The 25,503-nt window shown below is 54.7% G+C and overlaps 7 protein-coding genes across 7 annotated transcripts; all 7 read left to right on the forward strand.

The window, feature by feature from the left end:
• Positions 1-427: 427 nt before the first annotated feature.
• On the forward strand, positions 428-3,448 carry BBA_07055 (serine/threonine-protein kinase ppk30; the record flags this gene model as incomplete). The annotated part of the gene is made up of 3 exons (XM_008602152.1): positions 428-1,376; positions 1,426-1,523; positions 1,577-3,448. 3 exons carry the CDS (start codon positions 428-430, stop codon positions 3,446-3,448), a joined length of 2,919 nt encoding a protein of 972 aa, XP_008600374.1.
• Positions 3,449-3,771: 323 nt separating this feature from the next.
• BBA_07056 (WD domain-containing protein) lies at positions 3,772-5,286 on the forward strand (the record flags this gene model as incomplete). The annotated part of the gene is made up of 1 exon (XM_008602153.1): positions 3,772-5,286. One exon carries the CDS (start codon positions 3,772-3,774, stop codon positions 5,284-5,286), a length of 1,515 nt encoding a protein of 504 aa, XP_008600375.1.
• Positions 5,287-14,033: 8,747 nt separating this feature from the next.
• BBA_07057 (putative histidine phosphotransferase HPT1p) lies at positions 14,034-14,630 on the forward strand (the record flags this gene model as incomplete). Its single annotated transcript, XM_008602154.1, has 3 exons — positions 14,034-14,063; positions 14,138-14,304; positions 14,363-14,630. The coding sequence occupies 3 exons, from the start codon at positions 14,034-14,036 to the stop codon at positions 14,628-14,630; spliced, it is 465 nt and encodes a 154-aa protein (XP_008600376.1).
• Positions 14,631-15,438: 808 nt separating this feature from the next.
• On the forward strand, positions 15,439-16,188 carry BBA_07058 (Activating signal cointegrator 1 complex subunit 1; the record flags this gene model as incomplete). Its single annotated transcript, XM_008602155.1, has 1 exon — positions 15,439-16,188. The coding sequence occupies one exon, from the start codon at positions 15,439-15,441 to the stop codon at positions 16,186-16,188; it is 750 nt and encodes a 249-aa protein (XP_008600377.1).
• Positions 16,189-16,667: 479 nt separating this feature from the next.
• BBA_07059 (uncharacterized protein) lies at positions 16,668-18,480 on the forward strand (the record flags this gene model as incomplete). The annotated part of the gene is made up of 2 exons (XM_008602156.1): positions 16,668-17,589; positions 17,702-18,480. 2 exons carry the CDS (start codon positions 16,668-16,670, stop codon positions 18,478-18,480), a joined length of 1,701 nt encoding a protein of 566 aa, XP_008600378.1.
• Positions 18,481-19,597: 1,117 nt separating this feature from the next.
• BBA_07060 (uncharacterized protein) lies at positions 19,598-20,049 on the forward strand (the record flags this gene model as incomplete). The annotated part of the gene is made up of 2 exons (XM_008602157.1): positions 19,598-19,903; positions 19,996-20,049. The coding sequence occupies 2 exons, from the start codon at positions 19,598-19,600 to the stop codon at positions 20,047-20,049; spliced, it is 360 nt and encodes a 119-aa protein (XP_008600379.1).
• A 1,205-nt stretch (positions 20,050-21,254) lies between these two features.
• On the forward strand, positions 21,255-24,881 carry BBA_07061 (RING finger protein; the record flags this gene model as incomplete). The annotated part of the gene is made up of 8 exons (XM_008602158.1): positions 21,255-21,624; positions 21,721-21,741; positions 21,789-21,854; positions 22,083-22,196; positions 22,299-22,331; positions 22,783-24,037; positions 24,157-24,262; positions 24,336-24,881. 8 exons carry the CDS (start codon positions 21,255-21,257, stop codon positions 24,879-24,881), a joined length of 2,511 nt encoding a protein of 836 aa, XP_008600380.1.
• Between the last annotated feature and the right edge of the window lie 622 nt (positions 24,882-25,503).

Genomic DNA, 25,503 nt, shown 5'->3' on the forward strand with positions numbered 1-25,503 from the left:
GTCACCACCATTGCACCGCCAAGCGGCCAGTGTGAGGCTGAGTCGTCATCGGCATCTGGTCTCTGCCTGAGCATCAGCACGCTTTGTTTCCTTGACATTTTTCGGACCCCCCCCCCCCCCCTTGCGTGACGCCTCTCCTCAAAAATTCTTACTCCCGATACACGGATCCGATTTCTAGAACCCCAGACTATTGTCGTCGTCTTCTACTGCATCCTGAATTCGCCATAGGCTCGTCCAATTCCCCCCTCTCCCGTCCCAATGATTCGATCCTCCTGAGCCGACCCCCCTCCCTTCCCGGCGACCCTCGATCAAGCAACCCGGCCCACCTCGGGCGTTTCAAGCCTCGACCGAAACTTTTCCTCTCCAGCTTCTCGACTCCGCAAAGAAACAAACACCCACCACACATTCGCTGCCCAGGGCGCGCATCATGGCTTCCCACGGCCACCAGATGCCTCAACGACATGCCCCTCAGCAGCAGGGCTACGCTGTCCATGCTGGTGGCGCTGCTGTTGCTGCTGCCGGCGCCGGGCCTGGCCATGGCTACCGTCCCGGCGGCGGCGGCGCTCCCGCAGGCACCTTTGCTCCGGGCACCAAGATCCAGGTCGGCAGCCACCGCGTCGTGATTCAAAAGTATCTGTCCGAGGGCGGCTTCGCCCACGTGTACCTCGTCAAGCTCCCCGCGCCCGTCGACGGCACCGATCTCGCCGTTCTCAAGCGCGTTGCCGTCCCCGATAAGGAGAGCCTGCGCGCCATGCGCACCGAGGTCGAGACCATGAAGCGCCTCAAGGGCCACCGCCCCATCGTCGCCTACATGGACTCGCACGCCTCGGAGCTGCGCGGCGGCGGCTACGAGGTCTTCCTGCTCATGGAGTTTTGCGACGGCGGCGGCCTCATCGATTTCATGAACACGCGCCTGCAGCACCGCCTCACCGAACCCGAGATCCTCAACATCTTCGCTGACGTCGCCGAGGGCGTTGCCTGCATGCACTACCTGAAGCCCCCGCTGCTGCACCGCGACATCAAGGTCGAAAACGTCCTCATCACCACGCGATCCGGAGGCCGTCGCTTCATGCTCTGCGACTTTGGCTCAGCCGCGGTGCCCCGGCCTGCGCCCACCTCGGTCGTCGAGTGTCGGCTAATGGAAGAGGACGTCCAGAAACACACCACCTTGCAATACAGGAGTCCCGAAATGGTCGACGTCTACCGAAAGCAGCCCCTCAACGAAAAGGCCGACATCTGGGCGCTCGGCGTGTTCCTATACAAGCTTTGTTATTATACCACACCGTTCGAGGACCAGGGGCAGCTTGCTATTCTGAACGCGAGCTACCGGTTCCCCAGTCATCCCAATTTTTCCGACAAGATCAAGAGACTCATTGGTATGCCTGGCTATTTTGCGGCGCAATAGCTGAGTGCTAACTTTTGTAGCATCCATGCTCCGAGAGGATTTGAATGCTCGACCGAATATCTACCAAGTAGTGGCTGAGGCCTGCACCATGCAGGGCCGCAAGATCCCAATTCCCGATGTAAGTTATCGTGGCTTTATTCGCAAGGGCTTACAATTGATTTGACGTTTTAGATCTACACTGGGCGTTCTGAGTCGGCATCTCCCTCGAAGCTCAATCGCGCGTCGCACCAAGAAGTACCGAAACCAGTAGTTGGCGTATCGGTATCCGCACCGGCTCAAAGCACGGAGAAGCTGCCCGATATAACACCCATGCGCCGCGGGAGACCACAACCATCGCCGGCCCCGTCCCAGCAGACAGCATCAGGTGACTCCTCAAAACGAGTGGCAGACGGCGATCCATTCGCCGCATTGGATGGGACGTCAGAAACCAAGGCTCAGCCGTTTCCATCCGACGACATCTCGGACCGATTTCCCAGTCTGAATCAATTCTCATTGCTTCATCATAAGGGAAGCAAGTTTGATTTTGACCCTCAAAGCCCAACCACGCCGAAACCGACTGTGGCCCCCAAAGTGAACATGGCGGACAAGCTGGCCGACTCGGCCTTTGCTGCATCTAGACAAGCAGCTCCTGTACCTGCAACAGTGGAGCGACCTCACTCTGTCACGCCGGTCGTGAGCAAGCCACTTGCTTCGCTGCCAGCGACGTCGTCGGCTTCTATGCAACTATCAGCATCTCAACCTGTCAGTGGTCGGCCTGTGCCTATACAGCCGCTCGCACCTTCGACTGCTGTTTCCCGATATGTATCAACTGGTACGATGACGTCCGATCCATTAGATGATAGAAAACCTATTGCTGCAGTACCCCCGGCTCAGATAGCGACACAAAAGCCCATTATGCGCTCGGCCTCTGTTGCCGTTCGCTCGACACCTTCTGCTGCTTCTGTACAGGCTCCCAGACCACAAGTCCGCCCAGATACACCTGAAACTCCCAAGTTTGAGAATGTGCGTGGCTACTCGGAGTTTAATGCGAGCCGACCCCGGCCCGTCAGCACCAACTTTGACAGCCGGCAGCAATCTTCATCAGATCGCAACAAAGCACCAACTCAGAGTTTTGCGGCTCCCTTGCGCGATGGATTTGAACATGTTCAAAAAGAGCCTGGCGCCCCCGGAAACTCTAAACGAAGCAGTGTTTACCTTGAGGCCAATAATGTCAATACCCGACCGGACGAAAAGCCTCGCGATGGTGCTTTCGGAAATGCATTTAGCAAATTTGAGCAGGTCTCCTATGTTACTGGTGAAAAGAAGCAGCCGGCGCAAACCTGGGCGCCACCAAACGACTCACTCAGCCTCGATAACAAGGAGGAGAAGAGTAGTGGCGATGATAGCGATGAAGAGCTGACGCCGGAAATGCGCCGTGAGCGCGAGCGTCTGCAGCTAGAGGAAGAAGAGCAACGGGTGGCCGCGGCGCAGTCTGAGTACCGGCAGCGACTTGTCGGCGCAGCGCAGGGAAAGAAACCTGCTCCTGGGCCAAAGCCCAACAGCATACAAAACAGAATGCAGGCTTATATGGGAGAGGAACAGGCGCAAAATACCGTAGCACGGACGGCTGAAGGCTACGGCAAGTATGCAGATGCGGCCACAGCTGCCAGCAAGCCCAAGCCGCAAGTCAAACGAAAGCCTGTGCTCGATGGCATCGCCCGCTCAAGTACCTTGCCACAGGCGACAACGTCCGCGGCCAAAGCAGACATTACGCCCGTTGCAAGTGCACCATCTCTCACGGGCCTCAACAAATCTACACCTCGGCCGCCGCCCAAGAAGCCAGAATATCTGAACAGCATTCCCACAGGTGCCGGCGCCAGCGGACGGTCGCTCTCGCCGGTAAAGAATAGGTTGCAGAACCAGCCAGAGCAGCTGGTTGCGGAAAATTTGCCCGGACAGCCAGCCCTGGAGTGGTCTGCGCAAGACAAGGAAGATTATATAGACGATTTCTCGAAACGATTTCCTAGCCTAAGCGCTATCGAAGGAGGTGGTGGCGGCAGATAGAGTTGGTATATAGCTAAGCGGCGTCTATAGCATTCATGTATACGTATATACGATTGTATGAAAGCACGATGACTTGGAAACATTCTTTTTGCATTCTCATTTTAAGCCGTTTGGTTAAAGTACTCATTTTCTATTAATTCATCTGCAGGTAAGCAGAAACTCATGTAAGTCACTTTTAGTGGGCTCCGTGGTGGCCCAGAGAGGCAATTGGAGCTTATCTTATCAGTGCAGGCCCAAAACTTTTTTTCTTCACATTGACGCCAGGCACTTTCCTGGAGCAGCTTTTCTCTCAGTCTTACAATAAATCACGTCACCTCACGATAATGGCGAAAAGAAAGAGACAACAAGCCGCTGCGGCTGAAGCTCCAGCAGCCACGAAACAAGTTGAAAATAAAAAAGCAAAACGCACCCCGAGCACGACTACGAAAGCAAATGGCAGCTCATCTGTCACCCTGCTGCCCGAGACCCTTCAGATCATTGCAGGCTCCTACGACCAAGTGCTGCACGGCATAACGGCGAATCTACACAACAGTGCCGAGTGCCAATTCGCCGACACATTCCTATTCAATGCGCACAGCTCGGCGATTCGCTGCGTTGCCGTGTCGCCCGTGTCGGCCAAAATCTCCGGGCAGGCGCAAAAGGTGCTCCTCGCGACCGGCAGCACCGACGAGCGAATCCACGTGTACAATCTGTCTGCGCACCCGCCACCTCAGGATAAGAAGGGACGGGCGCTGCTGGCGACGGTGGCGCCGCGGCCGATCATGGAGAACCCCAAGAACCGCGAGGTGGGCACGCTGCTGCACCACTCGTCGACGGTGACGGCGCTGCGGTTCCCGACGCGCGCCAAGCTGCTGTCGGCTAGCGAGGACTCGACGATTGCGGTGACGCGAACGCGGGACTGGTCGGTGCTGAGCACGATCAAGGCGCCCATCCCCAAAGCTTTTGGGCGGCCGAGCGGCGACACGGCCCCGTTTGACGGCACGCCGTCGGGCGTCGTCGACTTTGCCATCCACCCGAGCATGAAGGTCATGATTAGCGTGAGCAAGGGCGAGCGCTGCATGCGGCTGTGGAATCTGGTGACGGGCAAGAAGGCGGGCGTGCTGAGCTTCACGCGGGACATGCTCGTGCAGGCCGGCGAGGGCAAGCACGCGAGCGGCGAGGGGAGGAGGGTGGTTTGGGGCAGCGCGGACGGCGCGGACGAGTTTGCGGTGGCGTTTGAGAGGGATGTCGTGGCGTTTGGCATGGACAGCGTGCCAAAGTGCCGCGTCATGCCGTTTAGGACCAAGGTTCACCAAGTCACTTACATCAGCCTAAACAGCAAGGAATCAGACGGACAAGAAGGGCAGAGCGGCGATTCCGTCATGGCAGTGTCTACCGAAGACGGCCGCGTGCTCTTCTTCTCGACCAAGGCGGACGACCTGGTTCAGCAGGAAAGCACCAAGGCCGCGGGCGAGGGCGAGGGGGAGGGCGAGAAGCTGCCTCTTGCCAAGCTCTTGGGACAGGTGGGCGGCAAGGACGCCGGCGTGACCAGCCGCATCAAGGACTTTGCGGTGCTCCGCAGCGAAGTAAACCCGGGTCTGCTGTACGTCGCAGCGGCGAGCAGCGATGGCAAGGTGCGCGTGTGGACAGTCAAAGACGAGGCGCTGCGCCGCGGGGGCCAGCAGGGAGAGCAAGTTGGCGAGCTCGCGGGCCTGTACGAGACGCACAACCGCATCACCTGCCTGGCGGCGTTTGTCATGATTCCGCGGCCGGATGATGCCGAGGACAGCGAGGAGGAGCTTGATGAGGAGGATGAGGAGGAGGAGGGTAGTGATGGCAGCGATGATGAGAGCGATTAATTTCAGACGCACAAAATTTCTATGAATGGACAAACAAGGCGCATTGATGATTTCACTCCACGTTCCGCGTCAATACAAGCATGCGAGCTGGAGCTCACTCGGTGAAAGAGGCAATACCCAAGATGACATTGTATGCAGCCCTGGCGACCAGTAGCAAGAGATATTCAGTCGTCGAATTGCACTGATGCGAGTTTCTCTGGCACACTGTTTTCAGAAACTCGCCATGTACATCATGTCATCGCTATCCTTGAGCTGTTCAAAGTCCGCATTGTAATAATTCAAGCAAATACGTTCCGGGTCATCTCAGTGGTCCTATTTCCGCAGCCCTGTGCCTTGGCCCCATTCAACAATATCCCTTGACACTGCCAAACATGAGCTCTCACGGCCAGTCTTCGATACAGTGGACGGTGATTGTTCCAACATCCTGCTTTCAAGTTCACAGACATTTACGGCCAGCGATGTTAGTTCCATGGCCATGTCATATCGACAGCTCCGGAAACCCTACATTACCAACGTAGAATAGACGTCTACCTCTTGTCAGAATAACATTACGTATACAGAAAGTCAGCCAATCACAGTCATGGCTATCCGGCGGAAAAAAAAGGCCAAGTGTGAGCACAAGGGCTTGGCCGGAGGAGGATGGATGCTAAGTAAGAACTTTGCTGGGCTGACGAAAAGTGTAAAGACGTGCGACGGATGCCGTTGAAAACTGCAGCGTCAGTCACGAATCGATCTCCTTTGTCAAACTTGAGCTATCAGAAACAGTCGGCGCTGCGCGGGGTGTCTAGACGAATGAGCTGGCTTGCGCCAAAAAGGATCTCGTGGCGCTGATGTTGGCTGTTGTTTGTGGTACGAGAAAAAGGCGCGCGAGACGCCATGGTGGGCAAAAGAAAGTAATGCGCGCAAAGGATGAGCACGCAGCAGTTTGAAACTACATCCAGCAGCACTACGGCAATCGAGTTTGCCTTGAGGGAAATAGTAACTGTAGTTTCCAATGGAGAATCTGTCATTACAGAGACGGCTTGGCGTTCGGTGGGCGCTCAGCAGAAATGGCCAGAAGCATATAATTAAGAATAGGTCTACTTGGCAACAAGAACAACTCTGGGTGGTCTAGTTGGTTCATGGCGTTCGACTGTAATTGAATAATTGTCATCGAAAAGTCGGCGGTTCGACTCCGTCCCCGGAGAATTCTTTTTTTTGTTTTTTTTTAAGGTGGGGAATTGCCGCGGGGGACCGAGTGAATAGCGCGGGCGGCCAGTAAGTCTCTTTCTAGTTATGCTGGCTGCAATTTCTATGATGATTCATAGTTACTCTGCTATTTCCTGTTAAAGATTGTCCATGAATTGCTGCCAGGGTCTATCTTGAGACTTGATCAGTTTTGTCTAGTGAGGTCCTTGATAGTACATCCAGTGTGCCAATATGCCAGTGTAACAAGCATGTGCAGGTTTTGTAGAGGTCAAATAAACAGGGTATCTTCTAGTCATCTTTAGCGAAAAAAAAAAGTCCTAGGTTTGAGATCAGTTAGCTGTAAAAAAAACGGAAATAAATTTAGTGACTTCTGGGACTGGGAGTTCATGTGTCAATCTTCTTTCGTCACGTTTTGTCTACGCAGGCATGTTATAGCTGTAAGGGCCGGGTAAAGATGAAAAATGGCGGATTACGCACATAATAAGCAACAACTCGCTGGCGAGGTTCTACTAAGCTAGAGCATGACGGTCTGATTCCACAATCACTATGCCAACGAGAGTCGTGTTAAAGATGTCATTTTAGCACGACAGACGATGTTGTGAAAGTCTTGCAAAAGTTTACGATGACCTGCATTTCGCCTGCCCAACTCCGTTCATCCTGGGCAGTGCTGTAGGTTAGCCATCAGGCCATTTACACACGCAGACGTGATTTGCTTGTTAAAAGTTCAGAACCGTTGAGAGATTCTGTCAGAGGCAAAGAGGAGGACGGGGGAGGGCTCGAGCTTTCGATAAAGCAATTTCATCGCAGTCTTTGAAGAGGCATGGGGTATACCATCTCCCCAGACTATTGCTGTGCAGTGTCGATGCCCGCCAGCGCTCTTTATGGCTGGCGAATTTTCCGTCCGTCATGATCCGTCCTGAGCCACTGTCATGTATTGTCAGCCTCTAACCGGCCCCCTCCCCCCTCTACGGAGCGGCTTGTGACTGTGCAGAGCTAGGATCGCGGCCGGCCTACACGGCGATGCGGGGACGCATGTTGCTCCAAGGCCCGACTCGGCAAATGAGAGGCCACTAGTTATCCTGATACGCAATTCTCATTTGCGCAAATGCCTAAAGCATTGGTTCGGAGAGTAATTCGTCGTGGGAAGATACGCCCTCAGCGGTGCTCCGGCCACGCAGCTTGTTGCCCTAGAAGCAAGATCAGACAAGGTGTGCGTTGAGTGGTAGACCACGCACAATGCTTTCTTGCTGAGTTGCATTTGGTTTCCCTTACTCTCTACTGCTGTACAAGTACAGTGCTGGGGCGGGAAGCAAGCGATTGAAAACCCCCCAACTATCTCGTACCCTAGCATGGCTGTGAAAGGAACACGGAACAAGATAGCCTTCCCTTGATATCATGCATAGAAAAACATTGCAGCAAGTGGTATTATAATGCCGATTGACCTGATTTGATTCCAAGTTGCAAAGTCTTCTTAGCCGTGGGGAGAAAAGTTACCAGACACACCGCAGACTTGTTCACTTCTTACAAACTCGAAGCATCTCGACGAAAAATTTGTCACGAATCAAGGATCAATTTCTACATTTATACTCAATGACTAAACGGAAGAAGAAGAAGAAGAAGAAGAAGAAGAAGAAGAACTTCAAGATTATAGTGCAATTCTTCGTTTTACTTTGCAAAGGCTTCTCGGGCACCCATCCCTCTCCACAGCTCAACACCTACCCGACCGCTCGTAAGCTTCCCACATCACCGACCACTGCAAATAAGCCTCTTTGGAAATATGGCAAGCAATCTATCAACATGAACCTACAACTTCCAAGATTATTTCGCCATAGTGGCTCTTTGTCAAGGGATTGGTCTCGCAGACTTTCGTTAGCCCCAGATTTTGTGCTCTCATGCCACTACTTCAAACCCTAGCAAGCGAGCATTTTGGCGCACATTTGCTCACTAGATGCACCGAATATGGAAGAACTAGAGAGCACGAATCAAGATCACGGGGGCTTCAGCAAGAAATGGCAGTCAAGGACCGGATACGCGGCCAAAGCAAGTCAACAGAACAAGTCATGACAAACAGAGAGCCAGCAGCGTCTTCTTACCTCGACAATAGCACGCAGTCACAAGTAGCGACAATATGACTGTAAAAGATGATCATAATCATGTCGATATGTCGGCGCACAAAACCCTTACATGCCCGTGTCTCTGCGCACACGAGCCCCGTTGGACATGACCATGCAACCCGATACTCGATAGCAGATAGCTGACCTTACATTGATACTTTGGCGTGTGATGCAATGGTAATTGTTCACATGACCGTTTAGTTACCATCATGAGTTGCCCAAGTCCTCTGACGAAAGAGATTGGGTCTCGGCTTTCACGTACGGACGCAATATCGCCCAGCCGCAGTCATCCCTAGCTCGGAGTCCATATGCTGGCCAGTTCCCAAGGGTCGCCAGAACTGCAAATCCCCTTCTCCTTTCCCAGATTCTCCGACTTGCAGGCCCCTCAAAGCAAATCTGACTACTTCCCGCACCAGCTCAGCAGTCCCGACAAACACCCGGGGATCACTTCGCGGTCCCTGCGGCGACGCAGACCCTGACATTGCGCGCACACAATTTCGAATCCTGCTTTCACATTTTACTTCTCCTTCGCCTCCCAGTTGATCGAGATGTACAGAAAAAATCCAGGTTGAGGCAGTCTGCATCTTGTTGTCGACAGCTTGCCCGCGTGCGGACTCTTGTTCCTGACTAATCGGACCCGTCGGCCCGGCGTCAATAGAATAAAGGCCGCCGGCGCCGGGACGGCCCGGTGGAGAACTTGTCTTTGATAATCGGAGAGCGCATTGCGGCACGTTCCTTATTAACAGTGATCGAGTCCAGACACTCAGGAAAAGATTTTACTTTTCAGCTGCAACCGAGTGGCTCGTGGGGTCATTGGCTGTTGCATGGAGTAAAAACTTTGGCCGCCCAAAACGGTGTGTGACCACGCCGGAGAAGCATTCGAGGAGCAACAAAAGCCGCATGACTCTACTTTGTGATGTATGCCTGATCTCGGTGTATCATGGCCCTTTTTTCGCATTGAAATTATGCCCGCTTCCAATGACCCATGTTCAAATATTTGCCGGAACATGGTCGCGGACCCTCTTTACCTCTTTCCAGACACTGGACACGTTAACTGACTAGGCCCATTCATGGTGGTATTGGCCAGCAAAGACTGATTCTTTCTAGGCTGACACGATGTGTTGGGCCGACACATAGACTGCCTTCGATAAGGGTCTATAGCATCAAAACTATGCTGCGAGTGGTTGGTCGACAGGCTGACCAGCTAGTTATTCGATGTCGGAGCAGCTAGCCCAAAAGAATGTTCCACGATCGTCTTATCCACTGGGGGGCCGAGGACAACAACAGGCTGAACAGGGGCACGAGGGGCTCACACTCGGGGCTGTAGGCTGTTGGGCAGCCGAAAACTACGTGTGCGGAGCGATTGCTGCAAACATGGTCTGTTTGACGTGGACACTGAACACGGGCTGGATGAAGTGCGGTGTGCCGATCTCGAGCTCAAGAGAGCGAGCAGCGGTTGGGTGGTGGCAGCAGTTCCCGCATTTTGAAGTCGGTAGCGTATGCGCAATGACGTAGGGGCAAAGAGTCTAGAACACACCCTAGAAGGTCAGCCCAGATGCAGGTCTGCAGCCGTTGCTCATCCATTACTAGCAGTTGACGCGACAATGCGACTGAGTGAATGCATGCAGCATACAAGTGTGCAGCCTTTGGTTGTCCATTGCCCAGTCAAGATGTAGCAATGCCCTTCAAGTTGGGCGGTCGAGACAACAGCGAACATGGGCTGCATTACAGGGTGATCCTTGTGCACGAGATTCTGACTTGCAACTTGACACGGCGGCCAAACAGTAGGCGTTAGCTGACAGAGCTAGGAGCTACTGAGTAATAAGTTGGTGTGGAGATGCGCCGTTGTGCTCAGTTGGGCTGGAATTGATGGAGCTTGAAGTCGAGCTTGGGCAGTTGTGACTTGTGAGCTGGCGAGGCTAGGGAATATCAAGAGGCTGCCAGCAATAGTAGAAAGCTGCAGGCTGGGTACGGGAGACGTATCCAGGGTCCGATGATGTAACTGGTGGTGGCCAGCCCCTGTTGCTGGCGCCACTTGGTTCCCCGCCATCCCGCCCTGGAGAGTGCCAGGAGGGTGTCAAGGGTCAAGGTGCTTTGGTTTGAGTTGATTTTGGCTGACAAGCCTAGCCCAAGAGGCGGCATGGCGGTTAGGCAATCTATTCATTGTGTAGACTTTTTTTTAGGTCCGAATGCCATATATAGTTGGTTCGCGCAGAACTGACAGCGGCCGAGGATGCCGCCAAATGGACTCTTGACGGTGGAGATGTTTGGATGCCAAGAAGACAGCGGAAGCAGGTGTGGGCCGGTTCATTACGTCGCAGAGCCACAGAGCCACATGGACAGGTCGAAATTTTTCTCATCTTTGGTTGACACTCTATCACCGGGCAGCAAGTGAGTTGGAATCCTCCAGTTTGAGGGTCGACCGAGTCCAGACGCTGCCAGTGTGGGTTGTGGTGTGGAGGGGCGCGGCGGATTGAATACGCTAACGAGATGAGTGTGAGTGGCAGCGGTCGGGATCAGAAGCAAAAAGTTGGTGTCGGATGGCGAGGGAAGGATGCTGTTTGAAGGAGAGGTTATGGCGACAGCATTCTATCTCCAGCCAAGTTTGCCGGGTTTGCTGGGTTGCAGAGTTCTGCCGTGGGATTGTGTGTCTTTATTTGTCAGACTTGCACGCTGGTTGCCCAAGCGTGTCAAGGTGAAAGGGCATGCCCCTCTTGGACTGGGTCGTCGGAGGGGTAGATCTGTGTGACTGTCAATGCAGGCTAGTTAGCGGACGATGGTGGTTCAAGCCAAGAGCCACGGGAATAGGCTTGATGGAAAGTGGTGATTGGAAATCGAACAGCGCATCGGCCGAGTCCATGTAGCAAGCGTGGCATCGAGACTGGATCATGGTGGCGGGCGGACAGGCGAAGCATTGACTTGGAGGCTCGTTGGCTCGGACTAGCAACGAGCAACTCAGTCCGGGAGTTTGACGCGCGCATGGAGGGTGGCGAACGGCAAGACAGCCTGTGACGTCGTTTTGCCTGGACATGCAGATTAGCTTCGGCGCTAGAGGACGTGTTGTGCGAGACGAACCTGAGATGGTACGAATGATACGACAGGTTGCGGTAGGGATGGCGAAGCTGGGAAAATTGAAGAGCACAAGAAGTTCTCGAGATGCATCGGACTGATGTCGGGCGGCTATTCTGGACTGACGGAACGGAGTGGAGATGATGATGGTGTAGGTGGTGTTGCAAATTGTGTGTGTTTGTTCGATGATGAGGTTGTATTGAAGTGGTCGAGTGGGTTTGGCGGTGATGGCGATGAGGTGATGGAGGTGATGGAGATGAGGTGATAAAGGTGATGGAGTTGGTGAGAGTTGGTGGGAGTTTTTGGTGATGCGTCGGTGCCCTGGCAGATGCATGCTCACCGGAAGCTGTGTTGCGAAAGGGGGCTACGAGGATACGAGGATGAGATTAAAAACGGTGTATATATGTTGTGTGATTTCGTATTAATAAAGTGTCTCTTGATCATGTTGATCGTGACAATTTTTCCTTTTTTCCTTGTCAGTGCTTGCTTGTTGACGTGTTTCTCGCTGACCTTGTCCGTTCAGACTGAAGACTTGTCGTCTCAGTGGAGGTCATGATCCACCTCATCCACAGTGCATCCACCGAATTAGTGGTTTTCTGCGGTGTCGGCCACTAAAGCAACCCACTGAACAGCGAGATTACCCACTAAGCTGTCCTAATTCTGTCTCTCAAAGGCCCAATTGTTCACTGTAATCACTGTAAGGCTCGCCCAAGAACCAATCCCTCCCCTTCTTTAGGCGCCTACCTATGTCGGAATTCCGCTTATACCGTGCCTAGCAACTAGGCAGGTAGGTACAGATTAGCTTGCCATATTTGCAAAAAGGAGGCTTTGGATGCCCCTCCAACCTCCAAGCCTCTCATGCAACATCCACCACGATATTTTCTTCTCCTCCAATCGCTCATTGTCGCACATCCCAAGCCATCAAGCCTTCTTCGCCCACATCACTCGCACATTTCTACTCTTCCACCGCTGCAAGGGTGCCTGTCTTCTTTTCTCATCTCGCCGTTTCTACCCCTCCCTTGCACGCCTCCACGCCTTGCCTCCACGCCTCCACGCCTCTCAAGACCTCGTCAGGCTTCCCCGCCACGTTCGCCGCCTACAAACACCAACTAATTGCCATCCTCGTCCTGCGAGCCATCTTCTTTCGGCAGACCATCTCCAACCTCTGCGACCCTGTCACCCTGCTTTTTCGCTCAAAGACTCTCGTTAAAGCCGGCTAGTGCCGCTGCACCTTCTTTATTTCTTCTTCAGCCGCACCATCCTCGTCCGTCCCGCACACTCGACCACCGAACTTACTGCTTGCTGCACAAGAGCAAACTCCTGTACCGAGTAATACCACACGCGCATCACTACATCCAACACCTCTTCGACTCCCCTTGACCAGCAAGGCTCCGCTCGCCCTCCCGGAACGTCTTCCGTACGTACATACATACATAACGTTAGCATACGATTCATTCTCCCGCACAAAAAGGTAAGAATTGCAAGGGGAAAATTAAGGTCAACCACCATCAGCCTACACGTCACACATCTTCCCCGACACCTCCCCTGCCCCTTCGTCATTCTGCTTGCCCCTCCTCCCCGACCCAGCGCCGGCTCCTCGTCTGTCCTGCGGCCTGTCTGTCTCGCTTCTCGCTTGGTGCGCCTTTGCTTGAATCTTCCTACCATGCCTTGCCGTTGAGATGCTGTGCGTCGCGAGATGCGACACGGTCTCGCTTCGCACTTGCTTGCTTGCGCCCGCCTCACGGCACTCTGTCTTGCGCCCGCTCGACGCTCGCTTTTGCGCCTCGCCGTCACCCAACCGCCCGCGATGCGATGCAACCCGCGGTCCTACTACCCACTTACTATGTCCTCCATGTCCTCCATTCTTCCCATGCCCTCCCATGCCAGCCTAGCTCCAGCGAGCTGACACCGACTCTGTGCTCTGGATTATCTTTACCCATACCTACCTATACACCGACGCATGTAGGCCTGGTCAACGCAGTTTCGATGCAGACACGGCTGCAGGGCTGTCCTCCACGCCCAACCGTCCCATCCATCACAGGCCTCAATGGCCACCCTGCCCGCACCTTCTCAGGCTCCGGCTCCCTCGCCTCACCTCGCCTCGCCTCTCTCCCCCACGGTTTCGACTTTGGTGGCGGAACATCCTTGCTATATACATACACCACTGCCCTCCCCTGCCGCTCCCGTCCTCCTCCTGGTTCATGCCTCCTCCACTCTCTGACTGATCTTGCTATCCACTATCTCTACATTTTTCCCTCTCGTCCTTAACCGTCCCTGTCCATGCTTTCTCTTGCCCCCCAACGCTCTGCGGTCTCGCCCTCCTCCTCCTCTTACCCGCCCACGTACACCTGCCCCGAGGATTGTGTCTGCACCAACATGCCAACCGCCTCGGACGCTGAAGATGATGTTGGTTCTCGGTCCAGAGGCCCATCAGGCCCTGCTATCTGCGGCGCACGAGATTACTGACTTGAATTCTATAGTACACCGACGACGAAATGGAAATTGATCTTGGAGACGCGGTGGACATGCCCACCTTTAGCCAAATTCTGGAAATGGACGAGCCTGGCGACCGCGAATTCTCTTCCTCCATCGTCTTTGGCTTCTTTGACCAGGTCGAGGAGACGTTTGCTTCCATGGACAAAGCCGTGTAAGTAGCTACCGTTAGCTCAATCAAGACATGCCGCGAGCGCTAACACTCGTGATAGCGAGGAAAAGAACCTGGAAGAGCTTTCCTCGCTTGGCCATTTCCTCAAGGGCTCTTCAGCTACCCTCGGCCTCGTGCGAGTACGCGACGGCTGCGAAAAGATTCAGCGGTTTGGCAAGCTCGAGAACGAGGATGGCTCATCAGAACCCGACGCCGAATTATGTCTTGAGCGCATCAGGGAGGCGTTGGCTACCGTAAAGACGGACTACCAGGCTGCTGAGATACGACTTCGCGAATTTTACAAGGCCGAGGGTGGCGAGGATGCCTAATACCACATCATGCATAGCTTGCATCTCTGAAGCCACGTAATACTTGCTGGGAGAATCAATGTGCTGGCGAGCGAAGATTGACGGCTACAGGCGCATCAGCACAGATGCATTGGAAGCACTGGACGTCTATGGCGGGATACGATGCTAGAATGTCGCATATAGATGGGTGCAGCATATGCCATGCCAACGCTTGTACAGTTAGACGGAAAATGAGATGGGTGAGGGCCGATTGGACACGACGACGCAGCGTGATTCGCTGCATGACATTGGGGGCGCTATTTTGAATACCACGTTTGCATCGGTAGTGCATCCATCAGGACACTACTTTCATGAATCAAAATCACTTCTACCTTTTTATGCTCGGTTGAGGCTACGTTGGATAGCTGAAAGTTTTGTCTTTACAAAGAGCTGTGTGACAAGAGGGAAAACTGTGCCAATTGGCCAATGGGCCAGGACAATGACGGGGTGAATGAGGCTGCTGGTTAGCACAATTATGACTCAACAGCGCAATTGGAGTAATTCAAAAAGGGACTTCTTCATGACCTAGCCACTGAGTTTCTGCTTCAAGATTTCGATTTTCGTAGTGAAAACTTTCATCAAAGCGCACACGGTGGTTGCGCCGTTCGTCAAAGCTGGTGCCGTGGCGCATCTCACGCCTAACCAAGCTCGGCTTCGAGCTTCTCCTCTTACAATCATCAGCGTCGAACCACTGTCTTATCTGCCGCGGCTCTGCCAACCCACTAATTGAGTATCCCTTTTCTTGAAACACGCACGCTCGTTGGCATCTTTTTATCTACATTGCCATACAATGGCGGCTCGTCAAGCCGCTCCCGCCCGCCGCGGCGCCAACCCCACGCACTTTCTTTGCATTCCCCTCCTGCGGCGCCAGCTCGCACGTAGCGTGGCCGCATTTCGCGCCGACGTCACGGACATTCACAGCGCCGCGCCGCTGCCGCCCGACGCGGTGCGGCCACCGGGTACCCTGCACATTACGCTCGGCGTCATGAGCCTGCCGCAGCCGGAGCGGCTCGCGCGGGCCGTGGCCCTGCTGAAGGAGCTCCGTCTGCGGGACGTACTGGCCGAGACGCGCGCGACGCTACGGCAGCGAGCGCGGGGAATGTCAGACGGGACGGCGCAGGATGGGAGCGTGTGGCTGACGCTGAGAGGACTGCGCGCGATGCAGGATCCGACAAGCACGGGCGTGCTGTACGCGCCGCCGACGGACGCGGATGGACAGGGCGCAGGGCTGCTGTATGCGTTTTGCCAGGCGGTGCGGGCAAGGTTTATCGAAGAAGGGCTGATGGAGGCGGAGAGGAGGCCATTTTTGCTGCACGCGACGGTGGTGAATACGGCGCATGTGAAGAAGAGTGCAAGGGGAGGAGGGCGCAGGAGGGAGAGGCTGCTGCTGGATGCGAGGGCGCTGATGGACGAGTATGCAGAGCACGTCTGGCTGGATAGGCACGAGGTGCGGTCGCTGGCAATTTGTAGAATGGGCGCGAAACCAAAGGGTGACACAGGGGACGAGGCATACGAGGTGGTGGAGGAGGTGACTGTCTAGAGATGTAGAGGCAGGAGTAGAGTATGTAGATGTGGGATTAAAGCAACTCGTTTCATCTGGTCCAGATAATGATTGAGAATGAAGGACTCGGGTGGGAAAGCACGAATGTAACGAGTTTGATGCCCAAAAGCCGGCCAAAAGCCAACAATAGATCGCAAGTAGCTATTATCCACGACTTACACCAATGACGGATTTTATTAGCCCCTCCAGCCACAGCCCCGCGCTTAACTCCACCATCTTCATCTCTCTCAACCCACGTCACATTAGGGTGACCTCGCCTCAAGGCAGCCATATTGGGCAATTTCGACACGCTGTGCTAGCCAACTACATCCGTCAAAGAACAGAACCAGCCTGCGAAACGCGATACTCGCTCAATTTCTGCCCAGAGCGACGCGGCCATGCGTGGCGACCCATGACCGCGATCCCTAACTCCCCCGCACATAGACGACAGCAAAACTCTCGGACGATAAGCCGCCGCCATGAGCTCTCCGGATAAGCGCCGTTCGCACGGCGGCACCGGAAGCCATGTTCTTCGAACAGGATCGTCCGTGCGGCACGCGCACCACCACTCCGACTCGCTGGGCGGCGGCGGCGGCGGTGGTCCTGCCGGGACGGAACCGCCGGCAGGAAGCGGCAGCGGCAGCGGTAGCAGCGGCAGCAGCAGCAAGCACCACCATCTACCAGCCGTGCCGCAGCGAGTCGCCGTAGTAAACAACGCCAGCACCGCGGCCGACGGTGCCACCGCCACCGCCGACAAGGGTAACGGTAAGGAAAAGGAAGGCAAGGCAAAGGACACGACCAGTACAACCGCCAGCAGCAACAGCCCCGTCACGCGCACGACATCAGCTTCGAAGAAACACCTGGACAAGCAGCGCGAGCGCGAGCGCGAACGAGACCGCGAACGTGACCGCGAACGCGAGTCCGCCAGCCTCGCCGCGCAGGTCCTCCAAAAGGACGAGCGCATCGCCTACCTCGAGCGCGAAATGGACACCATGGAGCGCACCTTCCAGACGCAGCTGGACCGTCTGAGCGCGGCCGAGAGCGAGACGGCCATGTTTTGGCAAAACAAGCACAGCGCGCTCAATACGAAGCACCTGCGGACGGACACGGAGCTGCGGCTGCTGCGCGCCAAGGTCGACGTGCGCGAGGCGGAGCGCGCGGAGCTGCGGCAGGGCTGGGAGGTGCTGCGGCAGGGCTCCGAGGTGCTGCGGCGGGAGCTCAAGGAGAGGGACGACGAGGTGAGGCGGCTGCGCGGGCAGGTGAGGGGCCTCAAGGAGTGGGTGAGCACGAGCACGAGGGCGGACGGGCAGACGAGCGACGAGGTTTTTGGGGATGGGATGACGAGGCTGGGGAATGGCTTGCAGAACTGGGTGATTTCAAATTTTCGAAAAGCAAAGCTCGGTACGTTCATGTGTGTGTGTGTGTGTGTCTGTGTGTGTGCGTGTGTCTGTGTAACTTGGGATGTTGGGATAGAGAGAGAGTGAGAAGAAGGGTTTCTAATGAGTTTTGATAGATTTGTCAAGGTTGGATCAAGAGACGAGGGCAGCGATTGCCGCGCTGGTGCCCACGTACGAGGAGCTGGCCAAGACGGCCAAGGTGCACTTTCTACAGTCACTCGTCTCGCACGTCCTCGTCGACGCCGTTTTTGACGCCTACTTTGTCGGGCTCTCTCCCGAACAAACCAGCCTGTTCAAGGACATGGAGCAGCTTCTCGCGTCTTTTTGCGGCGGCGCCGCGTCCGAATCCGTCAACCAGTGGCGCGCATCGACGCTCTCCCTGCTGCTCCGTAGCGAGGCGCCGCAGCTCCTACACGACGACACCGCCGCCTTTGCCGAGTGTGTCATTTCCCGCACAAACCACCTCCTCGATCGCCTAACCGGCGGGACCACATCTACCATCACAACCACCACCAGCAACAGCAGCAACAGCAGTAGCGGCAGCAGCGGCAGCAGCAACAGCAACAGCAGCAGCAGCAACCACGGCGCGGTAGAAGGCGCGCGGGACGCGGCGCTCCGCGTGCTGGTCAACAACTCGATTGAGCTTGCGCGGCGGCTCGTTGTGCAAAAGGCGGTGCTGCGGGTGTTTATGCCGACGATGAGACCGCCGCACGAGCGGCCGGTGCTGTTTGAGGCGAGCACGATGGAGGACGTTGGGGGTGGCGCCGATGATGACGAGGAGGATGAGGATGAGGATGGGGGGGGAGGAGGAGGGGGGCACGGCGGGCGGTGGGCGGCGGCGGCGGCGCGAGGTGTGGTGCGTGGTGTTTCCGGGGGTGGTGAAGCAGGGGGATGAGCATGGCGCGCAGATGCAGTACAGAAATGTGATTTGCAAGGCCAAGGTGCTGTGTAGGCAAGAGTGAGGTTGTGGTGGTGGTGTTGATGGTGGTGGTGTTGATGGTGGTGGTGTTGATGGTGGTGCTGGTGGTTGAGCATTGCATGGGGTTGGAGTTATGGATGGGTATTGTTACATTTTTATTTATAAAGTGACGTGAATTGAAAGCGCCTCTGTGTTTACTTCTTCTTTGTAACAATGCTTCTGGCGGGATATTTTCATTTTTGTTGTCTTTATCACATCTCTCTCATCAGCGCTCTATGCCGCAGACTTCCATCTTCAACTACTTGGTATGCCACACCGATTCAGTTACACAAAGTGAAATGGCTCAAGCGAATCCAATGTGTCAACATTACATTGCTTTTGCTGCAGATATGTGCTGTTACTTTCTTGATACTCGGCATTACTGTGCGTAGCCGAGGAGATTTCGGCCTGGAGCTTCGCCAGTTGAGTTTCTTGATGCTTTTTACGTGCGTCGGCCACTTGACAAGTGGCTAGCTCGTAAATATGTCCATGAGGTACGCTTCTGACCTGCAATTCATGCTATGAACAAGTCTTTGACTGGGCTTGGCTTGACGAGGGATGAGCTTCACGTTCCTACATGATGGCATGGGACCATCGCCAAAGAGGCCAAGGATGAAAGGCGTCTGCCTCGCAGACGATCTATCTCGAATCCCAGACTGGGGCTGGATACAACGATATGAGGCTTGTGATTATTGCATCATGTCAAGTAGAGCCACCGTGTACTGGGCGTGCCTGAGGGTACCGAGGCTTCTGGCAGCGACGCCACCGACGACGCCCTCAAAGTTTCCAAAGATACTCAGAGAAAGAAAATAAAATTTGGGATAAAGAGGCCCAGGATTCGTTTGTCAATTCTATTTTTGAAAAGAAATAAGCTTCCTTTGTTCGCACAACACTCTACGCCCATCAATTTCGCACAGCAATACAACAACGCAGCTACACGCGCAAGATATCACAAAACAAACCGTGGCCGTGCCCCGACTACAAACGCTGATCATCCCCTCCTAACTATACCTTGTCCCGCCCAGCTCCAGGCTTCCTCTTGGCCTCCTCTGCCATGGCTCTGTCCCGAGCCGAGGAGCTCCTCTTCTCCCACCTGTCCATCCTCGTCCCCCTCTTTGCGCCCTTTGCCGCCCTCGAAAGCCTCTTCATGGCCATATTCCCCATCGACCCTGAGACGCCCTTTCGCGTGTTCCCCCGCGCCGGCGAGTATCCCGACTGCCCGGCCGGCGTGCCGCATCTGCTTGCGCTGTTGGTGATTATGCGGATCCCGCAGGCGGTCACACGCCGCAGCAGGGCTGGGGGGGAGGAGGAAGAAGAGGAGGAGGGGGGTGGTCTGGCGGTCCGGCCGCGGATGCGTCGCGTGTGTAGGCAAAGTCTTGTGATTGCCGCAGTTTTGCTGTGCGTGATGTGTTACAACGCGGCGGTGGATGAGCTTCTACGGGAGCCGGACAGGCCAATGATGGCGTGCTCGAAGATGCTGGTGGCCGCGATGATGATGTGAGGTGAGGTGAGGTGAGGTGAGGGAAGGGATGGGAATGGTGGAAGAAAGTTTTGACGATATAAGAGAAAATAAGACGGGGACGGTGCAGGATATAGAGAATGTAGCTAGCTAGGAGGGCAGGGTGGGAAAGGTGACTGTATCGGCGTAGGTATGAAAAGGCAGGACCATGATAATTACAGATATACTACAGGCGGTCAAGTTGAAAGCAACGCGAAAGTGACAGAACGGACATGGAACCGGAGATTCAACAGCTGGGTGACAAAATAAGACCAGCGAGTCTTGTTTGATTTCTTTCATCAATACCCACCGACCGTTCTCTCGTGTCTTTCCTATGTCTAGCAACAACCATCAACACTGGTTGAAGTCTCGTCATTCGTTAAGCCACCCGCCTGTACGTGGACATGCGGCTAATAATACAACGAGAGATTGACCATTTGCAATTCATCGGCCATGGCAGTGTGGCATGTGTTGGGCTGCTACGCCGCCTGAAGAGGGCATGGCCCATACCAGGATGCACATCTCTTTTGCATGTCTGGGCGACTCACCGGGGCAGCAAAGGTCCTTGCCGTGAAGAGCTGAGACTGTGGTCGCAGGGCAAGACAATGGCGGCGGGCCGGTGCTATTTGAAGGAGCGGGAGCGTGCCGGGCTGCCACATACGGCCAAGTTGATGAGGGAGGGGGGTTCGTACGGCCAACTTATTCGGGACGACGGTGAAGATCCGGAGGAAAAAAGTATTTGTATTATTGCAGTCTCTTTTCGTCGAGACATTGTAGTCTAGACCGCATCTGGAGCCCAATGGCTGGGTTGCTAGAGGCAGAAAGGCGCCGAGCTACTGGTAATCAAGGGTTCAAGGGAAAGGTGTGGTGGGTTTATTGGAGGAGTGAGGCGCTGGCCTAGCGCCAGCGCAAGCGAGTCAAATGTCTTGCCCTGCAAAAGGTTTGAGGCAAGGAGGGGTCAAGAATTGGAATGCAGATGGTTTTTTGAAGAGGGGAATTTGTATCAAGGGTTTGGATGCCAAAAAGAAATATAAAAAAAAGGGGAAATCTTCACGGCGGCCATGGAGGATCGTGGGCTGTGGCGCACTAGCAACACTTGTAACTTGAAAGATCCTAATGACTCGAGTCAGCCACCTGCATCCAGGCCTTGCTCCTCGAGACCATAGATTGGTCCGTCGTCCTTTTTTACTTCCCCATGCGGGCATGGCACGAGATGTCCTTGTGCAGGCGGTGGGGGGAAGAGGGGGGAACGAACGGTTTCGAGTCCAGTCAGCTGCCAGGCGCTGTAAATGCATTGTGTCCCGCAGGCTGGGAGGAGTTGTGTCATTCAACTACCCATCTAATGATCTATATTATTACCGGGCGGGACCAACACAAGTTGGGCGTCTTGTTGTCATGTCAAGTCATTGTCACACCCCGCCTTTCTGGTCAGGTCAGCCAAGGCCAAGCTGTGACCGGGGCGGATCCTGTGGAGGGTGGTGTTGTAACTGCCAAGGAACCCAAGGCACAGAAGCATCAAGCAAGAAGAAAATTTCAAAACAGGTACATGGGGGGGCAACTAATGGAAAAGAATTGCCGCAAACGTAAGATAGGGCGGTCGTGTGTATCTGCGGATGGTGCTATGAAATGACCATCATGCTAGCCACGCGGCGTGGCTGGTTGCATATGTGCATTTGCAGGCAGGCAAAAGTACGATGCGGGTAGGTACTCCGTAGGTAGGCCGTAGAGCTCTATTTACCTTATTCAGGCTCTAGCTATTCTGACCAAGTTAGCGCCGCTGGACAGTGTCTCGGCTGCGAGCGGCGACGCCGAGGTAGGCGCAGCTGAAAGCGGCGGGCTGTCACGGACAAGAGGAAGCAGGCGGTAACAAAAAAAAAAAAAAAAGACGAGAAGAATTACGCAGTACGGATAGAGAGTCTTGATATCGAGGTTTGGCAATTTTTCCGATTTCTTTTTTCCCATATACGTATTATTATTGCTACCAAACCTGGAGTGCAGGAGTGCATAATGGGCGTGTTATTGCATAAAGTTGTATCCGTAGGCCCAAGTCAACTGACCAGGCCCGACGCCACGGCCAAATGGCAGCAGACAGTCGGGAAAGGAAACGAGCACCAGGCAGTTGAAGAGGTCATGAACTCGGGTCATCAAACCGGGTGTAATAGTGTAATATCATGATATGCCAGTCGTCGGTTACTTGATCACAAGCCTGATACGGTCAGATACCTTGGTTGCTTGCCTGCGTGAACTACTTGATTAGTTGGCGCCCTAAATAGACAACTACCTACCCAAGGTAGGTAGTCATGCCCGCTAATCAAGGGCACAAACGTCCATCAAACACGCCCTGTGGCCGCTACAACCAGGCACCAACTGGTTCGTTTGGTGACCTTTTGTCTGCTATTGTCTGCTAACAAAGTACCTGTGGGAATGATCAATCTGCTCCCGTGTCTCGCTGTAGCCGCTTGCTTTTGAACTCTCCCGGGTCTCATTGGCACACCCTCTGCATCCTCTCACTTGACGCCCTCAATACACCCCTCTAACCCTTTGCCTTTGCCTTTGTTCCTTGTCCTTGCTCCCTTCTTGCTTTATTGACATACTTCGTTTCTGCTTGATCCCTCATTCTGTTTTCCTTTTCATAACTACATTTCAACCACCTTTCCCTCCTTCACCTCCCTGCCGCCGAGCTTATTCCATTTTCCGACCCGCCTGGCTTGCCACCAAATTAAACCTGCGCCGCTCCCCAGTGAGTGGCCTGACCACCTTATTTTTCCCTCCCGCTTGGCCCAACCAACCTCACTCAAACAACCACATCGAGCCGAGTCTCTTCTCCTTCCTCCTCTTCGACTCGTCTTTTTTGCAACTCGACTTCTCTCTCTACTCTCTCGACCCCATCTGCTCTCGCCTCTCGCTCCGGCGCTGCCCTCGCGCCCAAATGCAACACCCGCCTCTCTACACACCGTTCCCTTCATCGCCACTTCCTCGCTCCGCATCCGACACCACCACCACCATCATGTTCACCCAGCCCGTGCCGCCACCCACCGCGCCGCCTCAGCCCTCCAGCACAGTCTCGCCCTCGCGCTCCTCTCGTCTGCGCGGCCTCAGCTACCTGCGAAACTATACCCACAATCACATTCTCTCGCGCGACGCCTCAACCACTAGCTCTTCCTCTGCCGCCGCCAACACCAACAGCAATACAAACGCGTCGAGGCAGTCGGCCGGCCTCACTAGATCTGCCTCGTACACGCCTGGCGCTCTGCTTAGCCCGGCGCCTACACCGACCAACATGAACCGTCTCAGCCTCGTCAGTTCCACCCCCGAGACTAGGCCGGCCCGATCATGCGCCGCCTCTGATTCCATCCCCGAGTCCACGACGGAACAATCTAGACCTCAATCCCACATGGAAACCCCCGCCACCCCTTCGGACAGCGATGATGCTGCCACTGCCATGCCAACATCTGCTCCCGTCGACGCCCCAGCTTCCTCTCCCACTTCTTCTTCCGCAGCCGGTCCCAGCAACAGCACCGCCCCCGACGCCGCGCCCTCACCCTCGATTCGCTTCTCCTCCTACTTTGACCAGCGCGCCTCGAGGCCCTCGCTTACCTTTTCCCCCATCACCCGCACACTGCCCACCGGCACAGAGGTCATACGTGTCGGCCGCTTCTCAGAGCGCGACGCCCATCCCCTCGCCAGCGTCTCTGGAAATCAGCCCTCGGCTGCCAACGTCGGCTTCAAGAGCAAGGTCGTCAGCCGCCGCCATTGCGAGTTTTGGCACGAAAACGGCAAGTGGTATATCAAGGACGTCAAAAGCTCCTCGGGCACCTTTCTCAACCACATCCGCCTCAGCCCCCCGTCCCAGGAAAGCAAGGCCTTTGCTGTTAACGACGGTGACATTGTTCAGCTCGGCATTGATTTCAAGGGTGGTGAGGAAATGATCTTTCGCTGCGTCAAGATGAGGCTCGAGCTCAATCGCGGATGGCAAAATAAGCCAAACTCTTTCAAGTATGTCTCTGATTTGTCTTTCCCTCCAATTCGCTTTTATCTTGCTTGTTTCCCCTCTTACCTTCTCCCTCTTACCCATCTCATTTACTTACTCGCTCTTCTTTCTCTAACTGTCTCAGTGTCGCCGCTCACAAACGTCTTCGCACCATGGCCTCGGCCAACACGGCCGCTGGTGGTGCTGCCAACTCCTCCCAGGACTGCTCCATCTGCCTCAACTCTATTGCTGTAAGTCACTGATACCTCGGCCCGCCTGCCTTGCTGGCTGGCTTTGTCTTGAAACAACCTCTGACCATTTTAGCCCTGTCAATCCCTCTTTGTCGCTCCCTGCTCCCATACGTGGCACTACAAATGCGTCAAATCACTTCTCATGTCGCCCTCATACCCAGTCTTCATCTGTCCCAACTGCCGCGCCGGCGCCGATCTCGAGGCCGACGTCGAGGAACCCTCGGAGGAATGGGGAATGTTTGACGAGCCAGAAAAGGACCAAAAGCTCGATGCCATTGCCGAGACATCATCTGCCCCCGCTGAGCCTCAAGTCTCCGACCCTGACCGCATGGACATTACGATAAGTGAATCCGCAGACACGCCAGAAGCCTCTAATCACATCGCCCACGCGATATCCTCGCCGCTGCCTATCAGAAACGCGTCGGGTGCTCGCCGGGGCACACCTTCACCACCCCGTCCAGGTGCCGAAGGTCCCATTACCCCGAGAAATGACATTGGACCTTGGGTGCTCGATGGACGTGCGGGTCGTGAGTCGTCTCAAGTGCAAATGACAAGCCTCGACGCTGCAGCCACGGAAATGGACGTCACTATTCTCGCCGGCGACGAAAATGCACAATAGTATACCCAGTGTTTATCTTCTTAATCTTTACACTCATTACACACAGGCAGCTGCTCATGGCTGTCTCACGACCTCATAGATGCGCATTCATGGTATTTTGTTTTTCGTCTTTCCTTTTCCACATCATCACCCCTTGAAACTGCATTTTCCTTTGCAGCTGCAAGACTTGTTTCTGCCATGTGCCATAATTCTCGGGCGTTGATTCTTTTGGGAGCATTTGCATTTCGGAGGCATTTCTTTTATCAACTTTGTACATGACATAAGCGACAGTCTTCTAGCTGCAGTTGTTCCAGCATTGGCAGCAGTGCAGCCTGCCTTGGGTGGGACTCCTGTTAATATATGAATGAACCATTTATTATCCCTATCTGAAAACTTGTCACGTAATAATATGACATGACCGACGATATAGCTTGCAAATCTTTCCTGAATGGCGAAATAACTCACAAAGGTTGACTGACAAAATTAACTCATTGAACTCTTGTCAAGTTGGCCAACGACTTGATCCAAACTAGCCTTGATGCATCCGTTGCTCAGTGTTCACACGCCGCTGTATTCTTCGGTGGGTCCAGGGTAATTCAGACTCAGAGCAAGTCACCACCAAATCCCCATACGAGTGACGTCT

Source organism: Beauveria bassiana (assembly GCF_000280675.1).
Source record: "Beauveria bassiana ARSEF 2860 unplaced genomic scaffold BBA_S00022, whole genome shotgun sequence".
Classification (NCBI taxonomy): domain Eukaryota; kingdom Fungi; phylum Ascomycota; class Sordariomycetes; order Hypocreales; family Cordycipitaceae; genus Beauveria; species Beauveria bassiana.